The sequence below is a fragment of the Lampetra fluviatilis genome, chromosome 71 (assembly GCF_964198595.1).
Source record: "Lampetra fluviatilis chromosome 71, kcLamFluv1.1, whole genome shotgun sequence".
NCBI classification, from domain to species: Eukaryota; Metazoa; Chordata; class Hyperoartia; order Petromyzontiformes; family Petromyzontidae; genus Lampetra; species Lampetra fluviatilis.
Genome location: NC_136345.1, coordinates 1,386,635 through 1,408,527, shown reverse-complemented (window position 1 = coordinate 1,408,527; position 21,893 = coordinate 1,386,635). Strand labels below are relative to the sequence as shown.

At 53.2% G+C, this 21,893-nt stretch overlaps 2 protein-coding genes across 4 annotated transcripts in view; one reads left to right on the top strand and one right to left on the bottom strand.

Moving 5' to 3' along the window:
* The window catches only part of LOC144953006 (uncharacterized), a 56,367-nt gene extending 54,612 nt beyond the window's left edge, over window positions 1-1,755 (top strand). For both annotated transcript variants that reach the window (XR_013640731.1, XR_013640730.1), the window contains exon 7: window positions 1,617-1,755. The gene's annotated coding sequence lies outside the window, so the exon portion shown is untranslated. The remainder of the gene's footprint in view (window positions 1-1,616) is intronic.
* A 3,119-nt stretch (window positions 1,756-4,874) lies between these two features.
* On the bottom strand, window positions 4,875-9,963 carry RPL23A (ribosomal protein L23a). 2 transcript variants are annotated; one of them, XM_078883538.1, is made up of 5 exons: window positions 9,867-9,963; window positions 6,952-7,318; window positions 6,227-6,403; window positions 5,595-5,664; window positions 4,875-4,928 (listed from the first exon to the last, which is right to left on the bottom strand). In XM_078883538.1, exons 1-5 carry the CDS (start codon window positions 9,889-9,891, stop codon window positions 4,914-4,916), a joined length of 654 nt encoding a protein of 217 aa, XP_078739664.1. In that variant the 5' UTR covers window positions 9,892-9,963; the 3' UTR covers window positions 4,875-4,913. The 2 variants fall into 2 exon arrangements, with proteins under 2 accessions (XP_078739664.1, XP_078739665.1); XM_078883539.1 differs by having other exon boundaries at window positions 6,952-7,315; window positions 9,867-9,934.
* Between the last annotated feature and the right edge of the window lie 11,930 nt (window positions 9,964-21,893).

Sequence of the window (21,893 nt, the reverse complement as noted above, 5' to 3'; positions counted from 1 at the left end):
GTTTTTAAATCAAAACAATGGGAGCCCCCCACGGGCTGGTAGAGGGGGAAATGTCCGCAGCCAGCATCTCGTCAACTGCCTGGCAAACGTGGTCCTTCTCCCTGGGACTGAGCCTATACGAATTCTGCCTTGATTTGAAGCTTTCGTGAATGCAGGAATCCATACTCTTTGGTTCTTTCAGTAAAGTCACGTAGTTAGAAATAAAATAAATATATAAACATAGACATAACTTCAACCGAGAAGATGGATACAAATTGAGAAATCATTGGAAGGATTGAGACCTCCTTTACCAGTGGCAAAATATAGTAATAGGTTTTTACCCTTTCAACTGGTACAAAAACTGACACTTTTATACAAGGCATCATGTTTGCAACAACCACAATACAAGCAGTAAAATGCAAACAAAAAGAAGCAACTCTGATGATGATAATGATATGCACGGTCGTTGAAGTTGATTGATCCACACCCGAGACAGCATTTCTTAGAGCCGAGTCTCCATTGGTGTTGGACCAGATGACGCCAAAAGGCGTACAACTCAAAGACAGCACACTATCAGAGTATTGATAGCTCGGGGTAAGCATTTACACTGAGACCTCCTTACCAATGGCAAAATATAGTAATAGGTTTTTACCCTTTCAACTGGTACAAAAACTGACACCTTTGTTATGTGAGGATATATCCGGGTTGCTGATGGATCACACCTCGTTACGATTGGCTCTGCCGGTCCTGGCCCATAGCCAATGGGGGGGAAGTCTAGGGGCGTGGCCCTAACGTAATGGGAAGGTGACATCTGTAAGTAGAGGATTGGTTCTGCTGGCTTTAGCCACAGCCAATGGGGGGACGAGCCAGGGGCGTAGCCCTGTGGCTGTATAGCAACATCTGGAAGGTTCCAGGGGTGAGGCTGAGGATTGGCTGCATGGTATCACGTGGGCCAGGGGTTATAAGGGGTGGAGAGACAGCTCGAGGTCAGTGTAGAGGGGCTGAAGAGAGACCACGTCTGTGCCTCCGGCACGCCAGCGGCCACGTGGCAGGCCGGAGGCTGTCTCCCACACGCCGTCAGGCAGAAGTGTGACGGAGCGAGAAAGCGAGCGAACGCCACGCTCAAGGAATGGAAGTAACGGGGAAAAAGGAACCCAGCATGTGAGGGAGCTGTGTAATGAAGAACGAATAAAGAAAAGACAATCGTCCAGAGCGGATTTATTACACATGTGCATTTTTCTGAGATGGCATCAAGAGGCTGCAAGCATCCGGCAGATGCATTTTGCTATGTTTGCGGCCAATTTATCAAGACAAGAGCAAAAAAGTACTGTGGAAGCATCTGCTAAGATGTGCGAGGCCTACAAGGCATATTTCAGCATGCCTGTCGGGGATCAAGACAAACTCTGGGCACCTCATTTCACCTGCGAGCAATGCAAAACAACTCTGGAAAGTAACATGGACAATTGTTGCTTGGAGTTTTATTTTATAACATTTGTTAAAAAATTTAAATTGTAAAAGTTTTAAATTTCCAAATGATTTACAATTTTGAATGTTATTGAAAAAATATATCATATATGAGAAATGTTGCGAGAATCTCTTACACATTAGTAATGGGTGAAATAAATGTATTTTTGTAGGATGGTACAGAGGGGAAAAGAGCCATGAAGTTCGCGATCCCAAGCATTTGGCGGGAACCCACTGACCACTCAAGCAACTGCTACTTCTGCATGGTGGACCCTTCCAAACGTCGGACTGGCAAGAATGCACATGCTATCACGCCCCGGTGCCACACTGCCATGAGCTCCCCGTACCCACTCCACCGGAGTGAGAGCAGCAAGTCAGAGAGCAAGGAAGATGTTGTAGATCCAGATGACAATTTCAAAGGTGGAGCTAAGGAGTGAAACCCATACTACCCCAACCAAAAAGACCTCAACGACTTGATCAGAGATCTTGGTCTCACCAAGTCCAACGCCGAGCTTTTGACGTCTAGTCTCAAGCAGTGGAACTTGTTGGATGAAAGTGTGCAAGTTGCAGATCAGAGGAAGCGTCATCAACCTTTTTGCAGCTTCTTCACCCGTCAAGCTGGGCTCTGCTTCTGCCACAATGTGACCAGTCTGTTGGAGGCAATTGGAATCGCCTGTAACTAGAATGAGTGGCGCTTCTCAATTGACAGCTCATCCAGGAGCCTCAAAGCCGTGCTGCTCCATAATGGTAACAAGTACCCGTCTCTTCCCCTGGCTCACTCAGAGCACCTCAAAGAGGATTACAACAGCATTAAGACCTTGCTGGATCTTTGCCTTTGGGACAGCAGGGACACCAAGGCGAACTACCACAGGTGGGACTGGCCACAGCGGACCGAGTTCTCTGTGGGGAGGAACATCAAGTGGGAGCCACTGGTGGACCCCGGAAGGTGCTGATGCCACCACTGCACATCAAATTGGACCTTATGAAACAATTTGTCAGAGCTGTAGATAAGGCGTCAGCAGACTTCAAGTTCCTTCAAGACTTCTTCCCTAAGCTGTCTCAGGCAAAGGTTAAAGCTGGTGTCTTCGTCGAACCACAGATAAAGAAGATCCTGGAGTGCAATGAATTCCCCAAAAAGATTACTAGTAAGGAGAAAGCGGCTTGGAACAGCTTTGTCGCAGTGGTTCGGGGTTTCCTGGGCAATCACAAGGTCGAAAACTATGTGGAGCTGGTTGAGAATCTGGTGAAGAACTACGGCACAATGGGCTGGATGTCCCTCAAAGTCCATATCCTTGATGCTCATCTTGATAAATTCAAGAACATGGGAGCGTACTCGGAGCAAGGCGAGTGCTTCCACCAGGATATATTGGACTTTGAACGCCGCTACTAAGGACAGTATAACGCGAACATGATGGGAGACTACATTTGGGGGCTGATTCGTGAAAGTGATTTACAGTATAATCGTAAATCTAAAACTACTCACTTCTAAATCTTTTGTAGTAATTTTTGTATGACTTTAGTATAAATACATGTCAATTTTGATTCTGATGATTTTCTATACTTTTTAGGCATAAGCAATTACGAAATAACACTTACTACTCAAGAATAAAAATTGTGTTACATAGTGTAATTATCACCAGCACGAATCATCACCACCACCACCACCACCCGCCCATCATACCCACCACCCATCACCATCACAAACCATCACCACCACCCAGCCATCATAACCATCACCACCCATCATGAGCATCAACACCCATCCTCTTCACCACCCATAATCAGCATCAACACCAATCATCAACCACCTATCAACACCACCATTATAATCACCACCCATCAACCATCATCACCAACCATTATTGCATTATCATCTTCACCACCCTTCATGCTTACCACCCATCATCAACAATGTTGCCGAGTGGACGACCGGCGACCGTCCGAGCGCGACTCGATGTCCGTGCCGAGTTCGAGCGACGTCTCAGTGCGGGGGGTAGGAGGGGGGGGGGGGCCCAGGTCATGGCGAACGTGGACCCCGGGGGGCCTCCTGGCAACCCACGTCCATGGGGCCCCGGTGCCCTCTCTCTAGAGAGCTCCAGGTCGATCATCAAGGTGGTGGTGTGGTTTGTGTGGTATGCCGATGGTAGCCACGATCTGTCTTGGTGATGGTGGTGTAGTGAGTCTGCTGGTGGTAGCGGTGATCTTTGTCTTGGTGAGGTTGGTGGTGGTGGTTAGTGGCGAGTATGCTGGTGGTAACAGTGATATCTTGGCGAGGTTGGTGGTGTAATTGTGGTATGCTGGTGGTAGCGGTGATCTGTCCTGGTGAGGTTGGCGGTGTGGGGAGCGGTAGTGGTCAGCGCTACGAACCCGGTAGAGGCCCGAGTTTGATTTCCGCTCACGGCCAACACCAATGACAATAATCTGAACTGGTCCTGGGCCTCCCCTAGGTCGACTCGGCCTCAAATGAGCACCTGGTGCGGTGTGTCGTAAACATCGCCACTGGGGGGAGACAAAGGCGGTCATGTGCCGTGCTAGACCTCATAGGCGCTACTCGCTAACAGCACCTGTCCCTTCAGTCTGTTAAGGCTATACGGGGGATCTTTGTCTAAGTGAGGTTGGTGGTGGCAATGGTTGACAGTGGTAGTGGTTTATGGTGGTAGCGGTGATGGTGACAGTGGTAGTGGTGAGGATGGCTGCTGGGAGCGGTGACGGTAAAGTTGGTAGTGGCACAACAAAGATCTCCCGTGTAGCCTGTAACAGGCTGTAGGGGCAAGTGCTATAGTTAGTACTGAGTAGCAGCGTCTATGAAGGCCGGCACTGGGGGCACACAGAGGACATGGGTGTCCAACACCAGGCGATGTTTACTACACTATCACCACCGCTGCCCCAGGTAACTCACTTAAGGCTGAGTCGACCTAGGGGAGGCTCGGCCGGTTCAGATAATCGTCGCTACCGGCGGTGGTGGCCGTGAGCGGGAGTCGAATTCAAGTCTGCGGGGTTTGTTGCGCAGCGTAGCGCCAAGCATGTTACCAGGTGTAAAGCCCCAACTGAGCTGCTACGTAGTTCTTTCAGAAGCGACCTGGCCATCACATGATAGCAGCTCAACCAAGTGGCTGATAGAATAATCGCGTGGGAATTTATAACGCGTGGTGACGTCGATTCTCAATGTGGAGGGGAAAAACCGGAGGACCCGGAGAAAAATCCACGTGACCAAAGCGAGAGAGACGCAACTCCAAATATACAGCAGCAAGCAGGCATTGTCAGGGTCGAGATCAAACCCACGACCTCCTGCATACCAGGCGAGGTAGTTAACATCCCGGCACCGCGGCACCTACCACAACTACCACACACACTCACCACACAGTTACCATGCACTCACCACACTCACCAATCACTCAACAGTCGCACACAAGGAGAGAGAGGCTGACGGGTTCCAACTGAAGATACGTTTATTGAAGAGGCCTCCCACTTTAGATGATGCCGATCTGTGATACGGGAGAGAGCAAGGGAGCGAGAGGAAAGAGAGGGGGAGAGAGAGAGTTATCCGTGCCCACGTCGCCGCCACCACCACCACTAGTCAGCCCTTGCCCCTGAACAGCCCCCGGAGGTTACACACGGGGGGAGCTTTGTCTCTAGCGTGCGTCGTCTGTCATCAGCGGTTCCTTTGATTTGCCACACAGACGATTCAGAGCTCTCAGGTTTGCATCACGCAACAGAGAACGCACTGCCACCGATCCAGAGGTTCAACTCATTCCCCTCCACCTCTCAGGGCAGTGGTGAGCCACGCCTATACACATGTACATACAAAGATCCCCCATCTATAGCCTCCAACGGTGGAGGGGCAAGTGCTGTAGTTAGTAGCGAGTAGCAGCAGTGCCTGCGAAAGCCGGCACTGTGGCACACAGAGGGGGTAGGTGACCAGCACCATGCCCGGCCACCTTTGTCTCTCCAGTGGCGATGTTTACCACACACCAACACACATACACAAACGGAGACCAACACGGAGACACCCACACACCCAGACAACCACACACACGGACACATACAGACTGATACGCACACATGGACACACAGACACACCCACCCAGACAGACCCACACGGACACCCAGACGAGGGTGACCACCCCCCGCCCACCCAGTGTTGGGCTTACTTTGTTGGCAACATCCAACGCGTCGAAGTCGGGCGTAAGCCTCACGTAGGCCTTTTTCTCCCCGTCAGGACTGTGGGGAGACAGACACACGGACAGAGACACACGATATGTTATGATTCTGCTTGTGAACCCAGGCGATTGTGGCTAAGGATGTGGCTAAGGATGTGGCTAAGGATGTGGCTAAGGATGTGGCTAAGGATGTGGCTAAGGATGTGGCTAAGGATGTGGCTAAGGATGTGGCTAAGGATGTGGCTAAGGATGTGGCTAAGGATGTGGCTAAGGATGTGGCTAAGGATGTGGCTAAGGATGTGGCTAAGGATGTGGCTAAGGATGTGGCTAAGGATGTGGCTAAGGATGTGGCTAAGGATGTGGCTAATGATGTGGCTAATGATGTGGCTAAGGCCCTGGCAGAGGCCCTGGCTGAGGCCCTGGCTGAGGCCCTGGCTAAGACACTGGCTAAGACACTGGCTAAGACCCTGGCTAAGACCCTGGCTAAGACCCTGGCTAAGACCCTGGCTAAGACCCTGGCTAAGACCCTGGCTAAGACACTGGCTAGCTAAGACACTGGCTAAGACACTGGCTAAGGTTCGAGGTGTGACCGTGCGCGTGTGACTGCGCGTGTGACGGTTTACCGGATCAGCGTGTTGACCTTCATAACCCCGATGTTGTAAAGCTTCTTCACCGCCAGCTTGATCTGGTGCTTGTTGGCACGCACGTCTGTGATAAACACCAGCGTGTTGTTGTCCTCAATCTTCTTCATCGCTGCCTCCGTCGTCAGCGGGAATTTGATGATAGCGTAGTGGTCCATCCTGCACGAGCACAAACACACATGAGTACACGCACAAACACAAGTGGTGTGTGTACTTGTGAGGCAGCCACTCACTTTTGCGTGTGTGCACGGTTTATGCATGGCACACACAGTGTGTTTGTATGACACGTGCACGACACTCGCGCGCGTGTACGAGGCTAGCGTGTGCATGATGCTGGCGCGTGTGCGGTGCCTGTCACTTGTAGCGTGTGTATGCACGGAGTACGACGCTAGCATGTGTGTACGACGCTAGGGTGTGCCGCGAGTGCGTGATGCTGACGTGTCTGTGCGAGTACAACTAGTCTGTCTGTGTATGATGCTGTTGAGTGTCTGCAAGTATGATGCTAGTATATGTGCGTATGATGTATACACGATGTCAGCGTGTGCATATGATGCTGGCGGTTGTGTGCAAGTACAACTCCTGTGTGTTCGTATGATGCTGGCGTGCGTGTGTATACACGACGCCAGCGTGTGCATATGATGCTGGCGGTTGTACGCCAGTGTATGTGATACTGGCGTGCGTGTACACCAGTGTGCTGTGCCCCTCACTTGTTGCGCGTGGGCGCGCTCTTGCGCGGGTACTTGGGCTGCCGCCGCAGCCGCAGAGTGTGAGGCCTGCGGAACGTGGGGGAGGTGTGCACCTTGCGGCGACGCACCGCGTGCACCCCGCGCAGCACGGCCTTCTTGGCCTTCAGCGCCTTGGCCCTCGCCTCACCCTTGGGCCGCGCCTCGGCCCCGCGGGCCTTGGCGCCCTCAGCCCCGCGGGCCTTGGCACCCTCGGCACGGGCCTTGCCACCCTCGCGGGTCTTGCCGCCCTCGGGACGCCCCTTGCCGCCCTCGGGACGGCCCTTGCCGCCCTTGCCTTTGGCCCCCTCGGGCTTGGCCCCCTCGGGCTTGGCCGGAGCTGCGGCCGCTGCTGTCGTGGCAAGGGGGGTGAGGAGTGTGGGAAGGAGGGGGGATAGGGCGTAAACAGTCGTCAGGAGAAACTCCGCGTCGTGCTCACAGCAGAGGTCGCAATCGGGTACCCGATACCCGGCTACCCGTACCCTACCAGATACCAGGCTACCCGGCCGGGTACCCGTTTGCGACCCTGGGGCGGTGTACGGGTACACCGTGAGTTACTGGTGAGTAACCATTTGTGACTCATTTCCTAACGTCTTGTCTCTTCTCACAATTCAAGTTCCTAGAAACAACCCACCCACGCCTGCAACATGGCTTCATCCCTGAGGTCGCAATCATGTACCAGTACCCTACCCGATACCCGGCCGGGTACGGGTAAGGAATCAAAACCTGTTTGCGACCTCTTGCTCACAGCAGTGGTGGTGGGGCTTGGCGAACTGTCGAAGAAACATGGTCACCCAAATTGCACGCCGCTTTTAGATGCGATATACACTACACTACTATACACTACATACCGCACACTACTATACACCACACACTAGTATACACTACTACACACTACCTCCGATTAGCACGGTTGGCTACGTAGTTGCCAGAGGTTGAACATACATATTACACTCTACACTACAGGTACACAATACACTCTAAACTACTACACACTACAGTACACACACTACTGAACAATACGATCCACTACACATAGGCTATACACTACACTCTACCTACTACACTACACTTGTGTGCCGAAGCCCCCTCGCGGTGGCCAGTAGACATGAGCGTGGTGAAGTATGGTGAAGCTAAACTAAAATTATTTTATTTTACCAGGAGAAAGGCCCCACTGAGCTGCTCTGTAGCTCTCATTTAGAAGGGACCTGGCCATCACAAATGACAGCAGCTTAACCAATTTGCCGATATCACATCATAGCAGCCAAAAACCGCACTAGTCTATAGACTCAGAGACCTATAAAGACTCACATAAACCCATACAGAGATTCATAGAGATCCGTTGAGACTGAGACCCATAGAGACCGAAAGAAACCCATGCAGTTCATAGAGACCAATAGACTCAAGAGATCAACAGAAACCCACAAACCCATAAAGACTCGTGGAGACCCATACTAAAACTAAACTACTATTAATTTACCGGTTGTAAAGCGACACTGGCTATCACAAATGATAGCTCAACAAAGTGGCTGATATCATCGTGTAGAAATGTATAGACTCAGACCCATAAAGATCCATAGAAACCCATACAGAGACCCATAGAAACCGGAGCAATTCAGACTTAAACAGACTCAGAGACCAACAGAGTCCCATACAAACTCACGAGATCCACAGAAACCCATAATACCCACAGACCCATACAGACACAGATACCCATAAGACCCATACTAAAACTAAACTATTTTTATTGTTCCAGGTGTAAGGCCCCTCTGAGCTATGTAGCTCTGTTTCAGCGGCGAACCTGGCTACCACAAATGATAGCTCACCTAAGTGGCTGCTATCATCGCGGGCAAATTTATAGCGGCCAAATACTCTTAAAAAGCTTCACAGCTCTTTGGATTGCTCCAGTATGAATAAACATTTTAATTCTGAAATGTGGAACGAAAAACCGGAGGACCCGGAGAAAAATCCACGTGGTGACAATAACGGGGAGAGACGCACTCCAAATATACAGCCACGGAAATCGTCAAGATCGAACCCACGACCTCCTGCGTACCAGGCGAGGGAGAACATCTCAGCCACCGCGATAGCATCCGCTGAGTGCAGCAGAGAGCTTTCATCCAGCAGTGGAGTACGCGTGTATACAGCATATACTGCGTACTGTTCTCTAACCCACGTGTTGTTGTCTCGCCATCATCACCATGGTCTATTCACTGCTGGATGAAGACCAATGTGGTGTCTATACCCTGCGTGTGCTCTAATCCACGTGGTCCTTTCTGTCTATAGGTGTAATCACCATCACCATGGACGAGCCACTGCTGGATCAAGGCCTCCATCCTCCCCCTCACCGCCAGCACCGCTGGTGCTGCCGCTAGATATGCCCACACGACGACATCGGGCACTTTGTTTAACTATCGTTTGTGATGGGCCAGGCCAAGAGCCACCTAGACTCCCTTACTCCCTGGTAAAATAAATAAGTTTTAAAATACGTTTAAAGTCGATTGGTGAAGCCTCTCTCTAAAGGCCTTAACACCAGTGCCGTCACAGGCACGCTGCACAATAGTAAACGTTACTCGAGACGCACACACGCACGTTACATTACAAGCGACTTGGACCTTGGTCGACGCTAACGCTTTATTGTAACTTTACAAAGTTTAATTTCCCCTCGCTGGGAGTTTAGAGGCAAAGTTGACGAAGGGCCGAGGGCCTACTCGCACATTGCCGAGCCTGCCGCTCGCCTAGGCGCTTCAAACGACCCCACGCGCCGAGACTTATTTGCCCTCGCGGGACTGAGCGGCTTCATCGCGAACTCCGGCGCGCAGACATCGGCGGGGAAACTCCGAGAGGGTGCAGACAGCTATGGAGACGCGGGAGAGAGGGGGGGAAACGGGAGCACGAACCTTCTTTGCGCGGCTTGGGCGCCATGATGCTGGAGAGAGAGAGCGAGGGGCGGGGTTTCCCGGGCTCAGAAGCAGGGAGCTACGGGGGCGGAGCTTAAAAAAGGGGGCGGGGATAAAGGGGCTGATGGGCGGGGTTTCCCGGGCTCAGAAGCAGGGAGCTACGGGGGCGGAGCTTCAAAAGCGGGGACGGTGCTGAGGGGGCGGGGATAGAGTGGGAGGGGCGGGGTTTCCCGGACTCAGAAGCAGGGATTCGAAAAGGGAGGAGCTTAAACAGTGGGGGCGGGGCTAATGGGGACGGGGAAAGAGATCGAGGGACGGGTTTATCAGATTCAAAAGCACGGAAGCAGGGAGGAGGCGGAGCTTAAATAGGGGCTGCGGGGGCGGGGATAGACAGCGAGTGGGTGGAGTTTGCTGGACTAGGGAGCAGGAGGCGGGGGAGGAGCTTGAGCATCAGGGGCGGGGCTAGAGGTGGTGGAAGGGCAATGAAATTGCCCATGACGAATGTGATGAGAAAGCTAAAATAATGGCTCAGTGGGCTTTACCTGGTAAGATGTGTGAGAATAGCTTTAACCCTTTCTGGAAAGAATAGCTGGAAATAATAGGAAATAATAGTTCTAGATTTGAAGCTTTCGTGACTGCAAGGATTCATACTCTTAGTTCTTTCGGTAAAGTCACGTAGGTAAAACATTTAATTTAAATTAATACAAATAAAACAAAAATCACCCGGTCGGTCGCTCTCCAGCCGACCGGGTGATTTTTATTTTATTTTTATTAATTTTAATTTCATGTTTTACCTACGTGACTTTACCGAAAGAACTAAGAGTAGGAAATAATAGCTTTTATCCTTTCTGGAAATAAAACAGGAGTTGTGTTCAGGGGCCGTCCATAAATGACGTCACGCACCTAAGGGGGGGGGGGGGTCATTGATTTGTGACGATGTGTGATGAGGGGGGAGGGTTTGAGAAATGTGACATCACATAAAAATGCGCAACTTTAAATAAATATAAACAACACGTTCTACTTAATTAAATAGAATTGTTATAACAACACAAATTTTGATTAATTTTCATTATTAACTATTTGATTATTTAAATTTACTAAGGTCACCTTTTATGTATTCCATGAAGGAGCATTTTGCTTCTGTATGGGATAATGGAGAAGCATACATTTTGTAAATTATTTGAATGATTGTTATTAAACATTTGGATTATAATAATTCTCCCAGGGCTTTTCATTTTGTGGAATGAATGTGATTGTTATAATTGTACTCGCCATTTTGCTTCGTTCGACTACAAAGTATCAAGTATTTCTTAGTTATAATTACTTTTCATATTTTATATTTATAAAATAATTTCAATATAATATTATGAACATCTGCAGTTTTAGTTAGACGTTGAATATTTTCAAGTGCATTTTATGCTAAATTTCAGCTTTCCAACGCCTCCTTTTTAATACATGTTTTCTCCTACAAGATCAGAGTGCAGCGCCACATTAAATACGCACTACAATGACAATAGTTTAAAGTGCTTTGAAGCATGTTTGATTTTCAAAATGGAAATATGGTTTGAGGGGGGGTCTGACTTTTTGTGACGCCGTGTGACGAGAAAGGGAGGGGGGTAAAAATCGGCCAAAAACGCGTGACGTCATTGATGGACGTCCCCTAAGATGTTAAAACACCACAAGAGATACCCATAGCAAGGCATCGTCAAGTCTCTGCAAGATGCAAACAAAAACACGCTCTGTTAATATTTGATGGCATTGTCTTTGTAATTGATTGGTCCACTCCACAGAGAGCAGCTTTCACCACCACCACGTGACGTTTCTTTCGTGTTGTGTGCGCTGCATTTAGCGCCACAGCGCGTGGATTTACAGCGATTCTTTGTTTGCTGGTGACTGTGTATTTAATATCGGAATCGCCTCCAGTGATGTTGCTGCTGGCGGCAATAAAATTTGTTTAAAAGTCAAAAGTCTTTAGAGCCTAGTCTCAAACAGCGTTAGACCAGAGGACAATGGCAAAAGGCGAACAGGACAAGGACAATGCACGATCGGGACAATTATAGCTTGGGGTGAGCAGCTACATCGTGGTCACCACAAGCACCTTGCGTGGTTAACGCAGCAAGTTGTTGATTCCTTGCAAAAGGTTTCTGTTTGGCGTTTTAACATTTTAACACAACTCCTGTTTTATTGCCAAAAGGGCAAAACATTTTATTGTATTTTGATACTGGCAAGAAAGGTCCCATGTTGGACGAGGAATACTATAAGGGCTGTTGCCGTTTATTAAACCATTCTCACACTCGACATCCTACACTCTTACCAGTTTAGGTGCACTCTATCTTGGTCCTTCCCCGGACACTTATACTATTTGGACCCTACCCTCGGCTATCACTTGGCTCTCTCACTCGTCTGCCCGGAGCGGGGGTTCAGCCAACACCGCTCCGCGATGAGGAGAGAGACACTCACTCTGGCCGGTCCTTACCCTGGCTCCCCACGACGACCTCGCCTCCATCACGGAGTCCCCCTTAAGAACCCATTTGGCGGCTCCTCCCCCCAGCTTGGCCCCGCCCCTGTTCCCGAAGGTGCTCTCCGAAGCCCCTTACGTCAGGGGTCCCCAACCCCCAGGCCTGTTAGGAACCGGGCTGTATAGCAGGAGGTGAGCGGTGGGCGAGCGAGCGAAGCTTCATCATCTGTATTTACAGCCGCTCCCCATCGCTCGCATTACCGTCTGAGCTCCGCCTCCTGCCAGACCAGCAGCGGCATTGGATTCTCATAGGAGTGCGAACCCTACTGTAAACTGCGCATGCGAGGGATATAGGTTGCGCGCTCCTTATGAGAAGTCAGAATCCAACACTTATTTTAGTCCGCGCGTGGCCCGCCCATTGTTTTATTTACCACTTCCGTCCGCGCCTCTTTCCCACACTGTGCACTTGTCTCAGTCACAATTTTGGTAAGCCCACAAGCTAACCCTAGCCAAAATGAGTAAAAAACAAACGTCGCTGGAGAGCTTCTTTGAAAAGCGGGAAGACCCAATGGTCCGTGAAAAATTGTCTTCCACGAAACCGGTGCCAATAAGAAATATTGAAAAATTCGTATTTTTTAAACACGCTTTAATGAAATGTACCGTACTAGTAATGGAAGAACTCCACGACTCCAGGGAGTGGACCTAAAGTTTGCTATAATGTAAGGGACCGTGGTGATTTACAGCCAACGTTAGTTGAGCGTGGACAATTAGACCTAAGCCGAAACATAATAAATAAAAAATATGGTTTAAAAATATATTTTTTCGTTTTAATGATAGAATATAGTATTGTCATCAGTATGACATAAGTATACCAAGTTTGCAGTCAATACCACATTGGGAAGTGGGTTAAAATAAGGTTACAAGATTTGAGGATACGACACCAACAACAGAGAGAGTGAGTTCATAGAAAGCGTGTAAAAAAAGATTGTTAAAAAATATGTTTTAAAATTTTTATGATAGAATATAGTATTGTCATCAATATTACATAACTATATGAAGTGTGCAGTCGATACCACATTGGGAAGTGGGTTAAAATTGAGTTACAAGATTTGAGGATACGACAACAACAACAGACAGAGTGAGTTAAATACAAGTGTGTAATAATAACAACAAGGTTGGGGACCACTGCCTTACGTAACCCGTGATGGATGTTACGTCATTCCTGACTGTCTTTATACTGCAGCAGGAGGAATCCGATGAGCTGTAAAGCTCTTTTGCTCACAGATGTCCAGTCAGGGGCCACGGGGTAAGAACGTTACAGCAACAGAGTACAACACGAACAAGATAGTGGTGCAAAGTACAAGACAGGTAAAAAACAGAAAACAGACTCATACAAATACAACACGAAACCATCCCCATCTTACCAGGCAAAGCCCACTGAGGTTATTAGCTTATTGTTCAGAAGCGACCTGCCCACCACAAATGACAGCCGCTCAACGAAAGTTTCCCCCATCATTTTGGACACTTAAACCTTATGGCGGGACCCAGGAGTCCCATAAGCCCCCGGCTCTCGCATAAACTGCCTTGCGACGTCATTTTATGTCTGTTGAAGGCAATCTATTCCTCTCAGTGAGCTCTACACGATGCGCTAATCAAAGTTTCCAGGTTTTGTTGTAAACTTTGATTAACGCTTGGACGACATGACAACAGAATGATCGGCACCAGGTGGGTCGCGGCGTTTATTTGCGCGGTGGGACGGAGTCGCCAAAAATAAATGAACTAATGACGATTTTGACTTCCGTTTTTTCGGAACCCCGGGGTCCCGCCATAAGGTTCATTTATAGCAGTAGCCAAAAATAAGTGGAATAAATCTGGACGTGTGACGTTGATTCGAAACGTGGAGGGAAAACCCGGAGGACCCAGGGAAAAAAATCCACACGACCGTGGGGAGAAACGCAGAATATACAGCAGCAGGCATCGTCAGGGTCACGGGATCGGACCCACGACCTCCTGTATACCTGGCAAGGTAGTTAACATCTCACCACGGGGAGAGGGAGAGAGACACCGCAAACACCAAATACACAGCAGGTATCGTCAGGGTCACGGGATCGAACCCACGACTTACTGCGTGCCAGCTCAGTGGGTGTATTATGATATTATGATCTGTCTCTTCTTACTGTTGCATCCTTAAGGCTCGTATCATCACCACCATCATCACCATCACCACCATCATCACCACCATAATCACCACCATCACCACCATCACCATCATCATCACCATCATCACCACCACCATCACGACCATCATCATCACCACCACCATCATCATCACCACCATCACCATCATCACCACCACCATGACCACCATCATCATCACCGATGGTTCGACTAAAGGCAATTACTTTTTCCCGAGACGTTATTTCGTGTTGCCGTTAATCAACGTGAATTTGCTGAATGGTCACATTTTCGGGTCGTCCGTATGAGACGCCACAGTCCACGACCTGTGCCTCAGGCAGTCGTCTCGGGGGAGGTCTGCGAAGGCATCCCGAGCGCGAGAGCGTCGCGGGATAATCTCTTAGCTTCGAGCATTTTGGCCAACGCCGTATCTTTGAGAGCCGTTCAGAGAGGCGCCCGTGGCTGCAGATGAACCTTATGGTGGTGTGTGATGCCGCCACCACGAAGCCGTTCAGCAGGCGCCCCATCCCCGACCTCGCCACCACCAAGCAACGGAGCCAACCCCTCGTCCCCCTCACCTCACATGAACACACCTGCACGCATTTCCCCCCCCCCCCCATAGAGCTGGAAGAGAAGGTCACCTGATCGACCGGTTTTTATCCGAGAAACCCTTATCGGGATTAACTCTCACGGTTTCCGGCGATCAGGGAATTGGACGGCCTCCCCTGACGCTACGTTGCACCGCGGCGCTGCGACCTGCCTTAAGATGGCATGGCCGCGGCGAGGGGCATTCGGCCACCGCGGTTGAAGCGCATCCCCCACACACACCACCCACGTGTCGACGGGGCAAGCAGGGGAGGGACGGGACAGCATGAGTAGCGGGACCGCAGGGGCTCTTGCGCATAGTCACGGATGGTTGGGATAATTACGCTTGAGCGCGCAGGCACCATTGTTAGGGAGGGAAAGGGATTAATTATAATTTACGCCGCGCAACGCCGCACATTGATTAGCATATCACAGGCGCCCGGAACCGCGGTGCGCGTGCCAGAGGGGCGCGAGCCCATTGTTCAGAGCCACATCCCTTTGAGGTAGGGAGGATAAATAGTGGGCGCAAAGGGGAAATCGGGCTCTCTTCTCTCCAGCGCCAGGCGACAGGACGCTCTCCAGTCCAGCGACCCGAACGTCCGTGAGACGCATCGAGGCACGCTGCGAGTACGGGATCAACGAACCGCCGTGGGCATCTAACAGGGAGTAAGAAGGTGAAGTAGCATAATAGTCGATAGATAGGGAATAGGTACAGGTTTAGTGGAATAGGCCAGCCTCGTCGACTCACTGATTCAACATTAGTTACCAGGTAGCAGATAATAAATCATTAATAGCGAAGCGTGGCCTCGCGTGATCTTGTCGAGCAGTGTGAGCGTGTGGGTGCGCGGGTGTACACAGTGGTTCGCCACGTGAGTGAGCGCTGCGCGGAGCTGAGCGCGTGGGTGAGCGTGTGCACACAGTGGTTCTGTAGCGCTGCGGCTCGCCTCGGGGAAGCGCTGCACAGTGCGGTGCGAGAGTGGGTGTCGCGTGTGTTCACTCCGTGTGTGATACAGGTGCGCGATCATAACGCGAGTATTCAGTGGTGAGTGAGTGCCGCGGAGAGCTGTGTGCGTGAGTGCGCATACGTTCGTTACGTGTCGGATACGGATGCGCATTGGTAACGTGGTTATTCGACGTGGAGGCAAGTGCCGCACAGGGCTATAGACGGGCACACGCTCGCAGTGTGCGAGAGCTGTACGTAGCGGTGTAAAGAGGGGGAGTGTGGCGTTTGATTGATGATGCTGTGCGCACGTATGCTCGCAGCGTGGGAGCGCGGCGCGAGGCTGTAACAGTAGGGGCGTCGCGTTCGAATGCCGGCGAAACCGTAGCGGGTAATAGGGAGGTGGGGTAACGTAAACGGAATAGGGGATGCAGGCGGGGGGGAACCCGGGGGCCAACGGCCCCCACATATTGGTGTCAGAAACGGGACGTTCCCCCGCACCCCCAAGGGAAAGAGGCCCCCCAACCCAGATTAAAATCAAATGCACATTTACGGGCAAAGGAATTCCATCATGGAAATCGTTTGCCCGCAGCATCAGAGGGGCTAAAAAAGTTAATGGGTGGTCAGATGAGGAGGCGTTGCAGCAGTTAGAGTTACATTTAGATGGGCGGGCAGCTGACTTTGTGGAAGCTTTGCCCGCAAGCGCACAAACTCAGTGGGAAAAATTAATGTGCGAACTCGAACGGCGCTTCGGCGCCAATGACGAGGAGGATGCGCAGGCGGCCTTAGAGGCACGCCGTCGCCAACCCGGCGAGGATCTGCGAGATTACACCGAGGATGTACGCATGTTGACCCAGCTCGCGTACCCAGAGTACGAGGCCAAAATAATTGAGGGCCTCGCCGCCGGTAAAATCCAACGATATTTGGCACGCACCCCGTGGTGGCAGCCAAATGTCGACGGTGCACGCCTCTCCTTTAACACCCTCGTCGAGCGCGCGCGCAAATGCGAGAAACTCTCGGGTGAGCGCGCGCAGCCTCGAGGGAGGGGACGAGAGTGCGCCGTAGCGAGCCTACTCTCCGACGAGGAGGAAGAGATCGCCATCGCAGGAAGGGGATGGGCAAGGGAGCCCCAGAGACCCAGCGAGAAAATCCCGGGGTGGGTAGCTGGGTTACAGGCTGGCATAGGAGATATACGCGAGGAAGCGAATAAAAATATGACCAAGCTGCAGTCCTCCGTTGAGACCATCCGATCCGAGATGGGGGAACTAGACTCCACGGTAGGAGGGCTAACTGGAAGAATAGCCCGACTAGAAGCAGAGTATGAGCAGCAGCGCACTGGGGGAGGAGGGAGTGGGCAGAGAGCCCACTACGGAGCCGCCACCCCTCCCCGGGCGTGTTATGTGTGCGATCGGCGAGGGCATCTCAGGAGGGACTGTCCTCAGGTCGCCCGAGCTAGACAAGAGCTAAGGTCAAACACTAAGGCCCCCCTAGAGAGGGGACCACCGGGGGGTGAAATCGACGTAGCCCCGACACCAACAAGCTGTAGTGATAATGGCGAGCGAGTGATCTCCACACAGGTTCCAGCAACAACGCCCACGGAAACGGTGACTCCTGGCGACTGGCTGCGGGAGCTGGTGGCCGGGATCACGGGGGCCACGTCGCTGGTGGAAGGGGAAGTAAACGGAATGCGTACTCAAATCCTGCTGGACACGGGGGCGGTGGCCTCGCTCGTGAGCGCAGCGCACTGCAGCGCGATCGGGGTCGACGTGCGTCACCTGCAGGCCACGGACCGCGCGCTGCACACGGCGAGCGGAGCCGGAATGGGGTTGCTGGGGAGAGCCACCCTAGAGGTCCGCATAGGCAGCCAGGTGTGCACCCAGGAGTTCTACGTGTCGAGTGCGTTGTGTCACGAGTGTATCGCAGGTACCGACCTCTTAGAAAAGCTGGGATTCAACGTGCAACCCCGCCAGCGATGCGCCACCATGGAGAGCAACGGCGAGCGGATACTGTTCCTGGGACGAGAACCAACGCGCCCCCGCTTCGCACCTGTGGCCGCTATCCTGGCGACGGCAGTCACCATCGGGCCGCTCACCGAGATGCTGGTGCCGGTGGCAACATCCCCCACCGACCCCGCGCTCCGACCATCAGGAGAGGTAATGCTAACTCCTCACCCGGAGTTGGCAAAACGGTATGGGGTCGTGGGATCCGCCACGTTGGTAAACGCAGATGGGGACCGATTGTTTATGCGGATGTTTAACCCCCACAGTACCCCAGCGATACTGCGATGGCGCACCCCGATAGCCACCGTACACCCCCTGCACGCACGCCACTCTAACGACTCGGTGTTCGCACTCTGGGCTGAGGACCCCGGTCGTCCTGAGGGTGACCAGGACCTGGCCTGGCGAGTCGGCCCGACTCCCCGAGCCGAGGTCATTCCCCTGCTCGACGCGTTACATGTACCATGGGCGGATTTACCTAAGGGAGAGGCCGATCGGCTGCGCGAGTTACTGCGGGAGTATGCCGACGTATTCAGTGAACACGACTCGGACGTGGGTCGGACCGATCTTGTTAAGCACCAAATTGACACCGGTGCAGCCCGACCCATCAAACTCCCTGCGTACCGAGTGGGCGCACCCGAACGCGCCCAAATAAAAGAGGCAGTTGGGGACATGCTTCGCGATAACATAATTCAGCCCTCGGCGAGCCCCTGGTCAGCCCCAGTGGTACTAGTAACGAAAAAGGATGGGTCAACCCGGTTCTGCGTCGATTACCGTAAACTAAATGCAGTCACGCTCGGCGATGCCTTCCCCATACCCCGCATCGACGACACCTTCGACAGCCTCGCCGGAGCGCGATATTTTTCCACCCTCTATCTCGCGTCCGGGTACTGGCAGGTGGAGATGGCGGAGGAGGATCGGCCGAAAACCGCATTCACCACCCCGATGGGGCTATTCGAGTTTCGAGTACTCCCGTTCGGACTCACCAATGCGCCCGCGACGTTCCAGCGGCTGATGGAGTTGGTGATGCGGGGCTTGCAATGGGAACAGTGCCTGATTTACTTTGACGATGTGATAGTGTTCAGTAGATCTTTGTCTGAGCATTGGTCCAGGCTTCGAGAGGTGTTCCAGCGACTGCGAGCGGCTCATCTCAAGCTCAAGCCACGTAAGTGTTACATCGCACAACGCGAGGTGGGGTACCTCGGGCATCGCGTCAGCGAGGCAGGCGTGCACACCGATCCGGAGAAGGTACGCGCCGTAGTGGAGTGGCCACGGCCAAGGAATCTGACGGAGATCAGATCATTTTTGGGGCTCGCTACCTATTATCGTCGATTTGTAAAGGGATTCAGCGAGATTGCACGCCCTCTCACCCAACTCACCTCCCCTAAGCACCCCTATCAGTGGACGGGGGCCTGCCAGACGGCTTTCACCACTCTCAAAGATCACCTCACCCACGCCCCCACCCTCGCTTTCCCCGATTTTACCACCGATTTTATTTTGGACACCGACGCCTGCAGCAGCGGGCTGGGCGCGGTGTTGTCACAGGTACAGGATGGGACGGAACGAGTCATCGCGTACGCCAGCCGGACCTTGAGTGGGGCCGAGCTGAACTATTGCGTGATCCGCCAAGAGTTGTACGCCGTGATTTTCGCATGCAAACAGTTCCGGCCGTATTTGTACGGCAGGAGATGTCGCGTACGCACTGACCATTATGCTCTGCAGTTCCTTCTTACATTCAAGGAGCCGCGGGGGCAGATGGCCCGGTGGTTGGCGCAGTTGCAGGAGTACAACCTGCAAATCGAGTATCGGGCTGGCCGGACGCATGCAAACGCGGACGCCTTGTTGAGGCGACCCACGGTGTATGCCGAGAAAAGGGCGGAGGAGGCCTGCCCGTGTTTCACGGGGGGACGCTGCCGGCAGGCAACGGACCCCCGAGAGGCTGCGGCCACTGACCCCCCCCCAGCGAGAGAGAGTGCAGTGTGCACCACAGAGACCCTCACAGGTGGCACCGAGGATCCCGTCGACCGCCGGCAAGCGCGGGACCCGCGGCTCGGAACCCGATCGAACGGATCCAGGAGGACGTCGGCTGCACCTTCCCGGGCCTAAACGACGAGCAGCTGAGACAGACCCAGCAGCGAGATCCGGATCTGGCGGCAGTGGAGGCGGCACTGCGGGAGGAAAAGAGCGCCCTACCAGGACCCTGGAGCGGTTTGTATGCCCGGTTGTGTGTGCAGAACGGAGTGGTACGGGAGTTAACCGGGGCCGGCCAGCCGGGGTGCATCTGTGTTCCTGCCCAGGTGCGACCCCAGCTGCTACGGCTGGTGCATGACCACCCACTCGGGGGCCACGATGGGGAACGATGCACGCTAGAGACCCTGCGTCGCCAGTATCTCTGGCCCAAATTGGCACAAGACGTGGCGGCCTGGGTACAGGGCTGCCGCGCCTGTCAGCAGTGCGGGCCGAAACCGGCACGATACCAGGTACCCCTAAGGCCGTTCCGCGTCAGCTGCACGAATCAGCTGGTCGGGATCGACCTACAGGGGCCATTCCCGCGATCCCATCGAGGCAACCGGTATATCCTGGTCGCAGTAGAGTATTTCACCCGCTACCCCGTGGCAGTGGCCATCCCTGATAAAACGGCCTTGGTGGTGGCCCGGGCATTTGTGGAACATTACGTACTGAAGCACGGGATCCCAGAACGAGTCCTCACCGACCAGGGTAGCGAGTTCGAGGCCGAGCTGTTCCAGGCACTGTGCCGAGAATTCGGAATCCAGAAGGACCGAACCACAGCGTACCACCCCCAAGCGAACGGTATGGTAGAGCGCATGAATCAGACCCTAGCGGGGAAACTCAAATGTATGGCAGCCGCAAATCAACGGGATTGGGATGAACACCTCCCCTACGCCCTTTTCGCCTACGCCCTTTTCGCCTATGCCACCACCGTACACACGTCGACGGGACAAACCCCGTTTTTAATGATGTTCGGCCGCAAGTCTCGTTTACCCGCAGATCTGCTATTCGGCGTCCCTTCCCCCCAGCCGGAGGAGGGAAGCCGCCCCGTGGAACACCTGTTGGAGACCCTGCGAGAAGCCCGAGGCCGAGCATACCCGCAAGGGGAAGCCGCGCATCGGCGGCAGGAACAGGGCACCCGACCCCGCATGGAACCCCCCTTATTCCTGACAGGCGCTAAGGTGTGGCTACACACCCCTCGCGTCGGGGCCGGGCAGGTGGGGAAACTGACGACCTACTGGCGGGGACCCTGGACCGTGGTGCGACAGATCTCCCCCTGGACGGTACTAATTTATGGCGGGGAGAGGGATTGAGAGACGGTGGTCAACGTCCGCCGCTTAAAACCGTGGAAAGCGGCCCCGGCGAGAGAGAACCCCGTCACCCGAAGGCCCCGAAATCCCGGAGTACCCGCACCCCTCGTGTTGGGGGGCCTCGCACACTACATGGGCCCCGCCGGGCCCCCGAGACGCCCCGATCCAGTCAGGAGACGACGCGGACGACGGCCCCTAAACCCTTCCGCTGCTGAGTTTGTGCCCCAGCCCACAGGTGCCGGAGGACGGGGAGAGCCGCTGGAGTGGAGGAGGAGGCCGCCGCAGGAGCTACAGAGGATGGAGCCACCCGCCCCGAGACCAGCCACCAGGTCCGGACAGATCCCCCGGACCCCACAACGTTTCCTCGTGGGCGCGGCTCAAGCAAGGTGCTCCAGTCAACCCGGGACGGGGACTGGCACCTCGGGGGGCTATGTGATGCCGCCACCACGAAGCCGTTCAGCAGGCGCCCCATCCCCGACCTCGCCACCACCAAGCAACGGAGCCAACCCCTCGTCCCCCTCACCTCACCTCACATGAACACACCTGCACGCA